This window comes from Lonchura striata, chromosome 3, assembly GCF_050655825.1.
Source record: "Lonchura striata isolate lonStrDom1 chromosome 3, ASM5065582v1, whole genome shotgun sequence".
In the NCBI taxonomy this organism is placed as follows: domain Eukaryota; kingdom Metazoa; phylum Chordata; class Aves; order Passeriformes; family Estrildidae; genus Lonchura; species Lonchura striata.
Genome location: NC_140705.1, coordinates 1,845,199 through 1,860,945, shown reverse-complemented (window position 1 = coordinate 1,860,945; position 15,747 = coordinate 1,845,199). Strand labels below are relative to the sequence as shown.

The 15,747-nt window shown below is 51.1% G+C and overlaps 1 protein-coding gene across 4 annotated transcripts in view; it reads left to right on the top strand.

Moving 5' to 3' along the window:
• The window catches only part of ADCY3 (adenylate cyclase 3), a 39,983-nt gene continuing 24,236 nt past the window's right edge, over positions 1-15,747 (top strand). For all 4 annotated transcript variants that reach the window (XR_014953508.1, XM_085574292.1, XM_085574294.1 and 1 more), the window contains exons 1-3: positions 1-675; positions 8,572-8,721; positions 12,814-12,944. Coding sequence is in view for 3 of the 4 variants with exons in the window: in XM_085574292.1 (XP_085430418.1) it covers positions 1-675; positions 8,572-8,721; positions 12,814-12,944 (956 nt within the window). In the remaining variant the exon portion in view is untranslated. The remainder of the gene's footprint in view (positions 676-8,571; positions 8,722-12,813; positions 12,945-15,747) is intronic.

The window sequence follows — 15,747 nt, the reverse complement described above, 5'->3', positions numbered from 1 at the left end:
ATGCCCGGGAAGCGCGCCTTCTCCGAGCCGGAATTCTCGGCCGACTATTCCGCGGATTATTCGCTGAGTTTCCCTTCGGATCCCGACGGGAATTTGCGGCTCTCCCGGGAATCCGCGGCGCCGCGCGGCGGATCCTGCCCGTGCGTGCCGCATTCCCGGCGTTTTTCCTTCTCGCCGGAATCCTTGGAAAAACTCTACCAGACTTATTTCCGGCGCCAGCGGCACGAGACGCTGCTGGTGCTGGTGGCGTTCTCGGCTCTTTTCGACTCTTACATCCTGGGAATGTGCGCCGACTTTTCCCGCTTGGAAAAACTTTTCCCGGCGCTGGCGGCGCTGGCGGCGCTGGCGGCGCACGGAGCGCTTTTCCTGCTGCTCAAAGCTCGGCTGCTCCCGGAGGATTTTTCCCAGAAATTCCTGCCCGGAGGGTTGTGGGCGCTGACGGTGGCGCAGCTCGGCGGGTTGTTGGCTCTGGAATTCCAGAGTTTTCCAGAGGGGGTGGACACGGCGGGCTGGCTGGCGTTCTTCGCCTTCTCCTCCTTCCTGACGCTGCCGCTGCGCCTGGCGCGGATCCTGCTGCTGGCGGCCGCCTCCTGCGCCGCCCACGCGCTGCTCCTGGGAATCCTGGAATTCCAGAGGGGCCGCGAGCGCCTGGAGCCCGCGGAGGTGGCCAGGCAGGTGAGGGAATGGGGATGGGAATGGGGATGGGAATGGGAATGGGAATGGGAATGGGAATGGGGATGGGGATGGGAATGGGGATGGGGATGGGAATGGAATGGGAGTGGGGATGGGAATGGGGATGGGAATTGGAATGGGAATGGGAATGGGAATGGGAATGGGAATGGGAATGGGAATGGGAATGGGGATGGGAATGGGAATGGGAATGGGAATGGGAATGGGGAATGGGAATGGGAATGGGGAATGGGGAATGGGGAATGGGGATGGGAATGAGGATGGGGATGGGAATGGGATGGGAATGGGGATGGGAATGGGAATGGGAATTCCATGGATTGAGATGTGCTGGCCAGGCAGGTGTGGGAATGGAGCAGGAATGGGGTGGGAATAAGATGGGAATGGGAATGGGAATGGTGGGAATGAAAATGGAATGGGGTGGGAATGGTGGGAATGGACAGGGAATGAGGTGGGAATGAGGTGGGAATTCCATGGATCCAAAGGAGGCGGCCAGGCAGGAGCAGGAATGGGACAGGAATGGGGTGGGAATGGTCCAGGAGTGGTGGGAATGTTGGCGATGGGGTGGGAATGGGAATAGGGTGGGAATTCCATGGATCCAGGGGAGGTGCAGGAATGGAGCGGGAATGGGGTGGTGGGAATGCTCTGGGAATGGGAATGGTGGGAATGGGGTGGGAATGTTGGGAATGGACAAGGAATGGACCTGGATTGGTGGGTATCCATGGGTTATCCATGCTTAATCCATGGCTTTTCCGTGGAAGAAGGAAAAATTGGGAATTGATTCAGGTTTTCGGGATAATCCGGGAAGGTGGAGTTCATGGCGAGAGTTCGGAAAACGCGGCTCAAGAAATCCTCGGGAATCCCCAGATTTTTCCTGGTTTTTGGGATGCGTGGATTGGGGTTTGTGGGATACAAGGAGGAAAACTTGGAGAATCCCCAGTGCGGATCCTGGAATTTGGGATTGGGATCGGAGATTTTCCCGCAGGATTTGGGATCTGGGATTGGAGATTTTCCCGCAGGATTTGGGATCTGGGATTGGAGCTTTTCCCACAGAATTTGGGATCTGGGATCGGAGATTTTCCCGTGGAATTTGGGATCTGGGATTGGAATTTTTCCTGCGGGATTTGGGATCTGGGATCGGAGATTTTCCCACAGAATTTGGGATCTGGGATTGGAGATTTTCCTGCAGGATTTGGGATTTGGGATCAAAGCTTTTCCTGCAGGATTTGGGATTTCGGATCTGGGATCAGAGCTTTTCCTGCAGGATTTGGGATCTGGGATTGGAGCTTTTCCTGCAGGATTTGGGATCTGGGATCGGAGCTTTTCCCACAGAATTTGGGATTTGGGATTGGAGATTTTCCTGCAGGATTTGGGATCTGGGATCGGAACTTTTCCTGCAGGATTTGGGATCTGGGATCAGAGCTTTTCCCGTGGAATTTGGGATCTGGGATCAGAGCTTTTCCTGCAGGATTTGGGATCTGGGATCAGAGATTTTCCCGTGGAATTTGGGATCTGGGATCAGAGCTTTTCCCGTGGAATTTGGGATCTGGGATCAGAGCTTTTCCTGCAGGATTTGGGATCTGGGATCAGAGCTTTTCCCGTGGAATTTGGGATCTGGGATCAGAGATTTTCCTGCAGGATTTGGGATCTGGGATCAGAGCTTTTCCCGTGGAATTTGGGATCTGGGATCAGAGATTTTCCTGCAGGATTTGGGATCTGGGATCAGAGCTTTTCCCGTGGAATTTGGGATCTGGGATCGGAGCTTTTCCTGCAGGATTTGGGATCTGGGATCAGAGATTTCCCTGCAGGATTTGGGATCTGGGATCGGAGCTTTTCCCGTGGAATTTGGGATTTGGGATCAGAGATTTTCCTGCAGGATTTGGGATTTGGGATCTGAGCTTTTCCCACAGATTTTGGGATCTGGGATTGGAGTTCTTCCCACAGAATTTGGGATCCAGGATCTCCTCCATGTTGGAGCTTTTCCTGCAGAATTTGGGATCAGGGATTGGAGATTTTCCTGCAGAATTTGGGATCCGGAGAGTTTTCCCTGCAGAATCTGGGATCTGGGATTGGAGTTTTTCCTGACGAATTTGGGATTGGGGCTGGAGATTTTCCTGCGGGATTTGGGATCTGGGATCGGAACTTTTCCTGCAGAATCTGGATTTGGAATCGGAGCTTTTCCTGAAGAATTTGGGATCTGGGATCAGACATTTTCCTGCAGGATTTGGGATTTGGGATCGGAGCTTTTCCTGCAGAATTTGGGATCAGAAATTGGAGATTTTCCTGCAGGATTTGGGATCTGGGATCGGAACTTTTCCTGCAGAATCTGGATTTGGGATCCGGGATCTCCTCTGTGCCAGAGCTTTTCCCACGGAATTTGGGATCTGGGAAGTGTTTTGGATCTCGGGACGCATCGGGAGAGTTTTTCTGGGATGTGACTCAGATCAGGATCTGATCCGTGGGATCGGGATCCAATCGTGGGGTCAGGATCGGATCCATGGGGTCAGGATCCATCCAATGGGATTGGGATCCGATCTGTGGGGTCGGGATCCGAGTGTGGGGTCGGGATCCGATCCATGGATCAGGATCCAATCCGTGGGGCAGGATCCAATCCATGGATCGGGATCCAATTCATGGGGTCCAGATCCAATCCATGGGATCAGGATTGGATACATGGGGTCGGGATCCAATCCATGGGATCCAGATCCAATCCATGGGGTCGGGATCCAATCCATGGGGTCGGGATCCAATCCATGGATCAGGATCCAATCCATGGGGTCGGGATCCAATCCATGGATCAGGATCCAATCCATGGGGTCCAGATCCAATCCATGGGGTCGGGATCCAATCCATGGATCAGGATCCAATCCGTGGGGTCGGGATCCAATCCATGGATCAGGATCCAATCCATGGGGTCCAGATCCAATCCATGGGGTTGGGATCCAATCCGTGGGGTTGGGATCAGATCCATGGGATCGGAATCCATCCAATGGGATCGGGATCCAATCCATGGGGTTGGGATCCAATCTGTGGTTCAGGATCCAATCCATGGGATCAGGATCCAATCCATGGATCAGGATCCAATCCGTGGGGTCGGGATCCAATCCATGGATCAGGATCCAATCCATGGGGTCGGGATCCAATCCATGGGATCGGGATCGGAATCCATCCAACAGGATTGGGATCCAATCCATGGGGTCCAGATCCAATCCATGGGGTTGGGATCCAATCCGTGGGGTTGGGATCAGATCCATGGGATCGGAATCCATCCAATGGGATCGGGATCCAATCCATGGGGTTGGGATCCAATCCATGGGATCGGGATCCAATCCATGGGGTTGGGATCCAATCCGTGGTTCAGGATCCAATCCATGGGGCAGGATCCAATCCGTGAATCGGGATCCGATCCATGGGATCCAATTTGCGGGATCGGGATCCGATCCATGGGGTCAGGATCCAATCCATGGGGTCAGGATCCAATCCATGGATCAGGATCCAATCCATGGGATCAGGATCCAATCCGTGAATCGGGATCCAATCCGTGAATCGGGATCCGATCCATGGGATCCAGATCCGATCCATGGGGTCAGGATCCAATCCGTGAATCGGGATCCGATCCATGGGATCCAATTTGCGGGATCGGGATCCGATCCATGGGATCCAGATCCGATCCATGGGGTCGGGATCCAATCCATGGGATCAGGATCCAATCCATGGATCGGGATCAATCCCATTGGATCCTTCAGGACCCACCCCTGGATCCGAATCCATCCCGTGGGATCCACGCCAGGATCCCCCCCCACACTGGGGATGTTCCCAGAATTTTTCCGGGAACGGGAACAGAAGCAATCCCGAATTTTCGGCCGTTCCCGGGAACGCCGATCGGAGCCCGGCCGTGTTTTTCCGGAACTTTCTCGCTCCCGGGGCTGCAATTCCCAGGGAACGGCGCCACGTGATCCGCCCGGAGCCGCCGCCTTCCCCCGGGATCCCTCGGGATCTCCTGGGATCTCCCGGGATCTCCCGGGATCCCGGCCAGCTGCCGCCTTTTTCCAAAACATCTCCGGGATTTCCAAGCCCGGGATCTCCCGGGGCCACTTTGGAGCTGCTTCGCCCCTAAAATTCCCGGGATTTATCCCAAAACGGGATCCGAGGCCCAGCAGCGGTCGGGGCCGCGCCGGATCCGCTCATCCCGGAATTCCTCCTCCTTCATCCCGGAGATCCCCAGATCCCAAATTCCCACTGGTTCTTCCTGATGATCCCGTGGTCCCAAATTCTTCCTCTTTTATCCCAAATATCCCGTGATCCCAAATTCTTCCTCTTTCATCCCAAACATCCCGTGATCCCAAATTCCTGCTCTTTTATCCCAAATATCCCTTGATCCCAAATTCCTGCGCTTTTATCCCGAATATCCCGTGATCCCAAATTCCTGCTCTTTCATCCCAAATATCCCGTGATCCCAAATTCCTGCTCTTTTATCCCGAATATCCCTTGATCCCAAATTCCTGCGCTTTCATCCCGAATATCCCGTGATCCCAAATTCCTGCTCTTTTATCCCAAATATCCCGTGATCCCAAATTCCTGCTCTTTTATCCTGAATATCCCGTGATCCCAAATTCCTGCTCTTTCATCCCAAATATCCCGCGATCCCAAATTCCTGCTCTTTTATCCCGAATATCCCGCGATCCCAAATTCCTGCTCTTTCATCCCGAATATCCCGTGATCCCAAATTCCTGCTCTTTTATCCCAAATATCCCGTGATCCCAAATTCCTGCTCTTTTATCCCAAATATCCCGTGATCCCAAATTCCTGCTCTTTTATCCCAAATATCCCGTGATCCCAAATTCCTGCTCTTTTATCCCAAATATCCCGTGATCCCAAATTCCTGCTCTTTTATCCCGAATATCCCATGATCCCAAGTTCCTGCTCTTTCATCCCAAATATCCCGTGATCCCAAATTCCTGCTCTTTCATCCCAAATATCCCGTGATCCCAAATTCCTGCTCTTTTATCCCAAATATCCCGCGATCCCAAATTCTTCCTCTTTCATCCCAAATATCCCGTGATCCCAAATTCCTGCTCTTTCATCCCAAATATCCCGTGATCCGAAGTTCCTGCTCTTTTATCCCAAATATCCCGTGATCCCAAATTCCTGCTCTTTCATCCCAAATATCCCACGTTCCCAATTTCCTGCTGTTCCATCCCGGATATCCTTGTTCCCAAATTCCTCCTCTTTGTTCCCGAACATCCCGCGATCCCAAAATCCCACCGTTGAATCCCGAAGGTCCCGTGATCCCAGATTCCTGCTGTTCCTTCCCAAAAATCCCCCGATCCCAAATTCCTGCTATTCAATCCCGAATATCCCCCCCAATCCCAAATTCCGGCTCTTTCATCCCGAATATCTCATGAGCCCAAATCCTGGGATACCCCACAATCCCAAATTCTCGGTGTTTTTCCCAAATCCTGCGATATCCCACGATCCCAAATCCTGGTGTTTTTCTCAAATCCGGGGATATCCCGCAATCCCAAATCCCGGTGTTTTTATCCCAAATCCCGGTGTTTTATCCCAAATCCCGGTGTTTTTATCCCAAATCCCGGTGTTTTATCCCAATCCAGGTGTTTTTATCCCAATCCTGGTGTTTTTATCCCAAATCCTGGTGTTTATCCCCAATCCCGGTGTTTTTATCCCAATCCCGGTGTTTTTATCCCCAATCCCGGTGTTTTTATCCCAATCCTGGTGTTTTCATCCCAATCCCGGTGTTTTTATCCCCAATCCCGGTGTTTTTATCCCCAATCCCGGTGTTTTCATCCCCAATCCCGGTGTTTTTATCCCAATCCCGGTGTTTTCATCCCAATCCCGGTGTTTTTATTCCCAATCCCGGTGTTTTTATCCCAATCCAGGTGTTTTTATCCCAATCCCGGTGTTTTCATCCCAATCCCGGTGTTTTTATTCCCAATCCAGGTGTTTTTATCCCAATCCAGGTGTTTTCACCCCAATCCCGGTGTTTTTATCCCAAATCCCGGTGTTTTCATCCCAATCCCGGTGTTTTCATCCCAAATCCCGGTGTTTTCACCCCAATCCCGGTGTTTTTATCCCAAATCCCGGTGTTTTTATCCCAATCCCGGTGTTTTCATCCCAATCCCGGTGTTTTTATCCCAAATCTCGGTGTTTTCATCCCAATCCCGGTGTTTTTATCCCAATCCCGGTGTTTTCATCCCAATCCCGGTGTTTTTATTCCCAATCCCGGTGTTTTCATCCCAAATCCCGGTGTTTTCACCCCAATCCCGGTGTTTTTATCCCAATCCAGGTGTTTTTATCCCAATCCAGGTGTTTTCACCCCAATCCCGGTGTTTTTATCCCCAATCCCGGTGTTTTCATCCCAATCCCGGTGTTTTCATCCCAAATCCCGGTGTTTTCATCCCAAATCCCGGTGTTTTTATCCCAATCCCGGTGTTTTTATTCCCAATCCCGGTGTTTTCATCCCCATCCCGGTGTTTTTATCCCAATCCCGGTGTTTTCATCCCCATCCCGGTATTTTTATCCCCAATCCCAGTGTTTTTATCCCAATCCCGGTGTTTTTATCCCAAATCCCGGTGTTTTTATCCCAAATCCCAGTGTTTTTATCCCAATCCCGGTGTTTTTATCCCAATCCCGGTGTTTTCATCCCAATCCAGGAGTTTTTCTCCCAATCCTGGTGTTTTTCTCCCAATCCTGGTGTTTTTATCCCAATCCCGGTGTTTTCATCCCAAATCCCGGTGTTTTTATCCCAATCCCAATGTTTTCATCCCAATCCCGGTGTTTTCATGCCAAATCCCGGTGTTTTTATTCCAATCCCGGTGTTTTTATCCCAAATCCCGGTGTTTTTATTCCAATCCCGGTGTTTTCATCCCCAATCCCGGTGTTTTCATCCCAAATCCCAGTGTTTTTATCCCAATCCCGGTGTTTTCATCCCAAATCCCGGTGTTTTTATCCCAATCCTGGTGTTTTTATCCCAATCCCGGTGTTTTTATTCCCAATCCCGGTGTTTTTATCCCAATCCCGGTGTTTTCATCCCAATCCCAGTGTTTTTATCCCAGTCCCGGTGTTTTATCCCAATCCTGGTGTTTTATCCCAATCCCGGTGTTTTTATCCCAATCCCGGTGTTTTTATCCCAATCCCGGTGTTTATTCCCAATCCCGGTGTTTTCATCCCCAATCCCGGTGTTTTCATCCCAAATCCCGGTGTTTTTATCCCAATCCCGGTGTTTTTATCCCAATCCCGGTGTTTTCATCCCCAATCCCGGTGTTTTCATCCCAAATCCCAGTGTTTTTATCCCTAACCCAGTGTTTTAATCCCAATCCAGGTGTTTTTATCCCAATCCCGGTGTTTTTATCCCAATCCCGGTGTTTTTATTCCCAAATCCCAGCGTTTTTATCCCAAATCCCGTTTTTTTTATCCTAAATCCCGGTGTTTTCATCCCCAATCCCGGTGTTTATTCCCAAATCCCTTTAGCTGGTGTCGAACGCGGCGCTGCAGGCGTGCGCGGTGGCCGTGGGCGCCGTGTCCTACGTGCCGGTGACATCCCGGGATATCCCCAATCCCCAATCCCGGGATATCCCCAATCCCCAATCCCGGGAATTCCCCAATCCCGGTGTTTTCATCCCCAATCCCGGTTTTTATTCCCAAATCCCTTTAGCTGGTGTCGAACGCGGCGCTGCAGGCGTGCGCGGTGGCCGTGGGCGCCGTGTCCTACGTGCCGGTGACATCCCGGGATATCCCCAATCCCCAATCCCGGGAATTCCCCAATCCCCAATCCCGGGATATCCCCAATCCCCAATCCTGGTGTTTTTATCCCCAATCCCGGTGTTTTCATCCCCAATCCCGGTGTTTATTCCCAAATCCCTTTAGCTGGTGTCGAACGCGGCGCTGCAGGCGTGCGCCGTGGCCGTGGGCGCCGTGTCCTACGTGCTGGCCGACCGGAAGCTGCGGAAAGCGTTCCTGGAGGCGCGGCAATCCCTGGAGGTCAAACTCAACCTGGAGGAGCAGAGCCAGCAGCAGGTGGGAATGACGGGAATGGCGGGAATGACGGGAATGACGGGAATGACGGGAATGATGGGAATGGCAGCGGGAATGACGGGAATGACGGGTATGATGGGAATGACGGGATTGGGAATGATGGGATCGGGAATGGGAACGGGAATGATGGGATTGGGAACTGGGAATGGGAACAGGAAGGATGGGAATGACGGGGATGATGGGGATGGGAATGATGGGATTGGGAACTGGGAATGGGAACGGGAATGGGAATGATGGGGATGGGAATGGGAACGGGAATGATGGGAATGATGGGATTGGGAATGATGGGATCGGGAATGGGAACGGGAATGATGGGATTGGGAACTGGGAATGGGAACGGGAACGGGGATGGGAATGGGGATGAGGATGGGAATGGGAATGACGGGAATGATGGGATTGGGAATGATGGGATCAGGGATTGGAATGGGAATGGGAATGGGAATGGGAATGGGAATGGGAATGGGAATGGGAATGGGAATGGGATCGGGATCAGGATTGGGGCCGGAGCAGGGTTGGGAATGGGATCGGGAATGGGATCGGGAATGGGATTGGGAATGGGAATGGGGATGGGAATGGGGATCAGAACACCAGGAATGGGGACGGGGACTCGGAGCCGTTCCCAGGAATTTTCCGGGAATGGGGACGGGGACTCGGAGCCGTTCCCGGGAATTTTCCGGGAATGGGGACAGGGACTCGGAGCCGTTCCCGGGAATTTTCCGGGAATGGGAACAGGGACTCGGAGCCGTTCCTGGGAATGGGAACAGGGACTCGGAGCCATTCCCGGGAATTTTCCGGGAATGGGGACGGGGACTCGGAGCCGTTCCTGGGAATTTTCCGGGAATGGGAACGGGGACTCGGAGCCGTTCCCGGGAATTTTCCGGGAATGGGAACAGGGACTCGGAGCCGTCCCTGGGAATTTTCCGGGAATGGGAACAGGGACTCGGAGCCGTTCCCGGGAATTTTCCGGGAATGGGAACAGGGACTCGAAGCCGTTGCTGGGAATTTTCCGGGAATGGGGACGGGGACTCGGAGCCGTTCCCGGGAATTTTCCGGGAATGGGAACGGGGACTCGGAGCCGTTGCTTTGCCGACGTTCCCGGGAGAATTCCCGGGAGAATTCCCGGGAGAATTCCCGTGGAAAATCCACCGCGGTGCCGCGTTCTTGGTGTGCCTGGGAAATTCCTGCACGGAGCTGGGGTATTGATCACTGATCAGTCCCTGATCCATGGATATCGATCACTGATCCAGGGATATTGATCACTGATCAGTCCCTGATCCTGGGATATCGATTCCTGATACAGCCCTGATTCTGGAATATCAATTATTGATCCAGGGTTATTGATCACTGATCAGTCCCTGATCCGGGGATATCGATCCCTGATCCAGGGTTATTGATCCCTGATCTGTCCCTGATCCATCCCTGGATCTATCCAGTATCCATCCCTGGATTTGGGATTTGGGATTTTGGATGTGGGATTTAGGACATTGGATCCTGGATGTTGGATTTGGGATCTGGGATGTGGGAACTGGGATGTGGGATTTGGGATCTGGGATTTGGGATCTGGGATTTGGGATGTGGGATCTGGGATTTGGGATGTGAGATTTGGGATTTGGGATCTGGGATTTGGGATTTGGGATTTGGGATCTGGGATTTGGGATTTGGGATTTGGGATTTGGGATCTGGGATCTGGGATTTGGGATCTGGGATTTGGGATGTGGGATCTGGGATTTGGGATCTGGGATCTGGGATCTGGGATTTGGGATTTGGGATCTGGGATTTGGGATCTGGGATTTGGGATTTGGGATTTGGGATGGTTTTTTCCTGGGACAGTCCCAGCGATGAATGAAACAAACCAAACCCGACTTTTTCCCCCCGTAATTCCCAATTTCCCCCTGTAATTCCCAATTTCCCCCCGTAATTCCCAATTTCCCCCTGTAATTCCCAATTTCCCCCAGTAATTTCCAATTTCCCCCCATAATTCCCAATTTCCCACCTTTAATTCCCAATTTCCCCCAGTAATTCCTGATTTCCCCCCTTAATTCCCGATTTCCCCCTGTAATTCCTGATTTCCCCCCCATAATTCCTGATTTCCTCCCTTTAATTCCCAATTTCCCTCCATAATTCCCGATTTCCACCAGTAATTCCCAATTGCCCCCCATAATTCCCGATTTCCACTAGTAATTCCCAATTTCCCTCCATAATTCCCAATTTCCCCCCACAATTCCCAATTTCCCCCCTGTAATTCCCAATTTCCCCCAATAATTCCCAATTTCCCCCCTGTAATTCCTGATTTCCCCCAATAATTCCCATTTCCCCCCCATAATTCCCAATTTCCCCCCATAATTCCCAATTTCCCCCCATAATTCCCATTTCCCCCCTGTAATTCCCAATTTCCCCCACTAATTTCCCATCTCTCCCCCAATAATTCCCGATTTCTCCTGTGGGCCGGCATTCCCGGGGTTTTCAGGCCAGCATTCCCGGGTTTTCCGGGCTGTCATTCCCGGTTTTCCGGGCCGTCATTCCCGGGTTTTCCGGCCGTCATTCCTGTTTTTCCGGGCCGTCATTCCCGGGTTTCTCGGGCCGGCATTCCCGGGTTTTCCCACCGTCATTCCCGGTTTTCCCGGCCGTCATTCCCGGGTTTTCCGGGCGTCATTCCCGGTTTTTCCGGCTGTCATTCCCGGGTTTTCCCACCGGCATTCCCGTTTTTCCGGCCATCATTCCCAGGTTTTTCAGGCCGGCATTCCCGGGTTTCTCGGGCCGTCATTCCGGTTTTTCCCACCGTCATTCCCAGGTTTTTCAGGCCGTCATTCCCGTTTTTCCCACCGTCATTCCCGTTTTTCCGGGCCATCATTCCCGTTTTTCTGGCCATCATTCCCAGGTTTTTCAGGCCGTCATTCCCGGTTTTCCAGGCCGTCATTCCCGGGTTTTCCAGGCCGGCATTCCCGGGTTTTTCAGGCTGGCATTCCCGGGTTTCTCGGGCCGTCATTCCCGGGTTTTCCAGGCCGTCATTCCCGGGTTTCTAGGGCCGTCATTCCCAGGTTTTCCCGGCCGTCATTCCCGGGTTTCTCGGGCCGTCATTCCCGGTTTTTCCGGCCATCATTCCCAGGTTTTTCCGGCCATCATTCCCAGGTTTCTCGGGCCGTCATTCCTGTTTTTCCCACCGTCATTCCCGTTTTTCCGGGCCGGCATTCCCATTTTTCCGGCCGGCATTCCCAGGTTTTCCGGGCTGTCATTCCCGGTTTTTCTGGGCCGTCATTCCCGGGTTTTCCGGGCCGTCATTCCCAGTTTTTCGGGCCGGCATTCCCGGGTTTTTCGGGCCGTCATTCCCGGGTTTTCCGCCCGTCATTCCCGTTTTTCCGGGCCGGCATTCCCGTTTTTTCCGGTCCGTCATTCCCGGGTTTTTCGGCCGGCATTCCCGGGTTTTTCAGGCCGGCATTCCCGGTCATTCCCGGGTTTTTCGGGCCGTCATTCCCGGTTTTTCCGGCCGTCATTCCTGGGTTTTCCAGGCCGTCATTCCTGGTTTTCCCGGCCGTCATTCCTGGGTTTTCCCGGCCGTCATTCCCGGGTTTTTCAGGCCGTCATTCCTCCCGTTTTTCTGGGCCGTCATTCCCGTTTTTCCCACCGTCATTCCCAGTTTTCCCACCGTCATTCTGGTTTTCCAGGCCGTCATTCCCGTTTTTCCGGCCGTCATTCCCGTTTTCCCGGCCATCATTCCCGTTTTTCCGGCCATCATTCCCAGTTTTCCCACCGTCATTCCCGTTTTTCCGGGCCGTCATTCCCGTTTTTCCGGCCATCATTCCCGTTTTCCCACCGTCATTCCCGTTTTTCCGGGCCGTCATTCCCATTTTTCCGGCCGTCATTCCCAGTTTTTCCGGCCGTCATTCCCGTTTTTCCGGGCCGTCATTCCCATTTTTCCGGCCGTCATTCCCAGTTTTTCCGGCCGTCATTCCCGTTTTTCCGGGCCGTCATTCCCATTTTTCCGGCCGTCATTCCCAGTTTTTCCGGCCGTCATTCCCGTTTTCCCGGCCATCATTCCCGTTTTTCCGGCCGTCATTCCCGTTTTTCCGTGCGCAGGAGCGGCTGATGCTGTCCATCCTGCCCAAGCACGTGGCGGACGAGCTGCTGCAGGAGATGAAGAAGGACCCGAGCCAGAAGGAGCTGCAGCAGTTCAACACCATGTACATGTACCGCCACGAGAACGTCAGGTCCGCCCTGCCCGGAATGCCCGGAATTCCCGGAATTCCCGGAATTCCCGGGAAAAAACCCCCCCGGGAACCCCCGCGGGGAAAAAGCGGCGCCGTTCCACGGAAATCCGCCCGTTCCGCGTGGAAAACGTTCCTTGAAAGTCGGCGGGAATTCCCAAAATTCCCCCGTTGCACGCAGAAAACATTCCCAGAAAACCAGTGGGAATTTCCAGAATTCCCGCATTGCACGCAGAAAACATTCCCAGAAAACCAGTGGGAATTTCCGAAAATTCTCCCGATCCGCACGGAAAACATTCCCAGAAAACCAGTGGGAATTTCCAAAAATTCTCCCGATCCGCATGGAAAACATTCCCAGAAAACCAGTGGGAATTTCCAAAAATTCTCCCGATCCGCATGGAAAACATTCCCAGAAAACCAGTGGGAATTTCCAAAAATTCTCCCGATCCGCATGGAAAACATTCCCAGAAAATCAGTGGGAATTTCCAAAAATCCCCCGTTGCACGCAGAAAACATTCCCAGAAAACCAGTGGGAATTTCCAAAAATTCCCCCGTTGCGCGCAGAAAACATTCCCAGAAAACCAGTGGGAATTCCCAAAATTCCCCCGTTGCGTGCAGAAAACATTCCCAGAAAACCAGTGGGAATTCCCAAAATTCCCCCGTTGCGCACAGAAAACATTCCCAGAAAACCAGTGGGAATTCCCAAAATTCCCCCGTTGCGCACAGAAAACATTCCCAGAAAACCAGTGGGAATTCCAAAAATTCTCCCGATCCGTATGGAAAACATTCCCAGAAAACCAGTGAGAATTCCCAAAAATCCCCCGTTGCGCGCAGAAAACATTCCCAGAAAACCAGTGGGAATTTCCAAAAATTCCCCCGTTGCGCGCAGAAAACATTCCCAGAAAACCAGTGGGAATTCCCAAAATTCCCCCGTTGCGTGCAGAAAACATTCCCAGAAAACCAGTGGGAATTCCCAAAATTCCCCCGTTGCGCACAGAAAACATTCCCAGAAAACCAGTGGGAATTCCCAAAATTCCCCCGTTGCGCACAGAAAACATTCCCAGAAAACCAGTGGGAATTCCAAAAATTCTCCCGATCCGCACGGAAAACATTCCCAGAAAACCAGTGGGAATTCCCAAAAATTCTCCCGATCCGTATGGAAAACATTCCCAGAAAATCAGTGGGAATTTCCAAAAATTCTCCCGATCCGTATGGAAAACATTCCCAGAAAACCAGTGGGAATTCCGAAAATTCTCCCGATCCGTATGGAAAACCTTCCTAGAAAATCAGTGGGAATTTCCAAAATTCCCTCGTTCCGCACAGAAAAATGTTGCTGGAAAACCAGTGAGAATTCCCAAAATTTGCCCATTCTTCACAGAAACCATTCCCAGAAAACCAGCGGGAATTCCCAAAATTCTCCTGTTCCTCACAGAAAACATTCCCAGAAAATCGTCAGGAATTTCCAAGATTCTCCCATTCTGTGCGGAAAACGTTCCTTGAAAATCGGCGGGAATTCCCAAAATTCTCCCATTCTACACAGAAAACATTCCCAGAAAATTGTCAGAAATTTCCAAAATTTCCCCCTTCCACGCAGAAAAATGTTGCCGGAAAATCATCAGGAATTCCCAAAATTTCCTCCATTCTGTGCAGAAAACATTCCCAGAAAATCGTCAGGAATTCCCAAAATTCTCCCTTGTCTCACGCAGAAAATGTTCCTGGAAAATCAGCGAGAATTCCCAAAATTCCCAAAATTCTGCACACAAAACATTCCCAGAAAACCGCTGGGAATTCCCAAAATCGGGATTCAGTTTTCGGGGCGTCGTATTTGCCTCATCCGGGATTTTTTTGGGGGAAAAACGGGAATGAGAAATTCGGGATTGAGTTTGTATCGACAAATCCAGGAATTTTTTGGGAAAAATGGGAATGAGGAAGTCGGGATTGGATTTATATTCACAAATCCAGGAATTTTTTGGGAAAAATGGGAATGAGGAAGTCGGGATTGGATTTATATTCACAAATCCAGGAATTTTTTGGGAAAAATGGGAATGAGGAAGTCGGGATTGGATTTATATTCACAAATCCCGGATTTTTTTTTTTGGGAAAACCGGAATGAGGGATTCAGGATTGAGTTTGTCGAGCGCCGTTTTTCCCATATCCCGGATTTTTTTTTTGGGAAAAACGGGAATGAGGAAGTTGGGATTCAGTTTGAATTAACACATCCGGGATTTTTTTGGGAAAAACGGGATTGAGAAAGTCGGGATTGAGTTTTTATCGACACATCCAGGATTTTTTTTTGGAAAAATGGGAATGAGGAAGTCGGGATTGAGTTTTCATCGATACATCCGGGATTTTCTGGGGAAAAATGGGAATGAGAAAGTCGGGATTGGATTTATATTAAACCCAGGATTTTTTTTTTGGGAAAAATGGGAATGAGAAAGTCGGGATTGAGTTTGTATCGACAAATCCAGGAATTTTTTTTGGGGGAAAAATGGGAATGAGAAAGTTGGGATTGGATTTATATTCACAAATCCAGGAATTTTTTTTTGGGGGGAAAAATGGGATTGAGAAATTTGGGATTGAGTTTGTATCAACAAATCCTGGATTTTTTTGGGAAAAATGGGAATGAGAAAGTCGGGATTGAATTCGTATTGACACATCCGGGATTTTTTTTTTTAGGAAAACGGGAATGAGGAATTCGGGATTGAGTTTTCATTGGCAAATCCAGGATTTTTTTGGGAAAAATAGGATTGAGAAATTCGGGATTGAGTTTTTATCGACACATCCAGGATTTTTTTTTTTTGGGAAA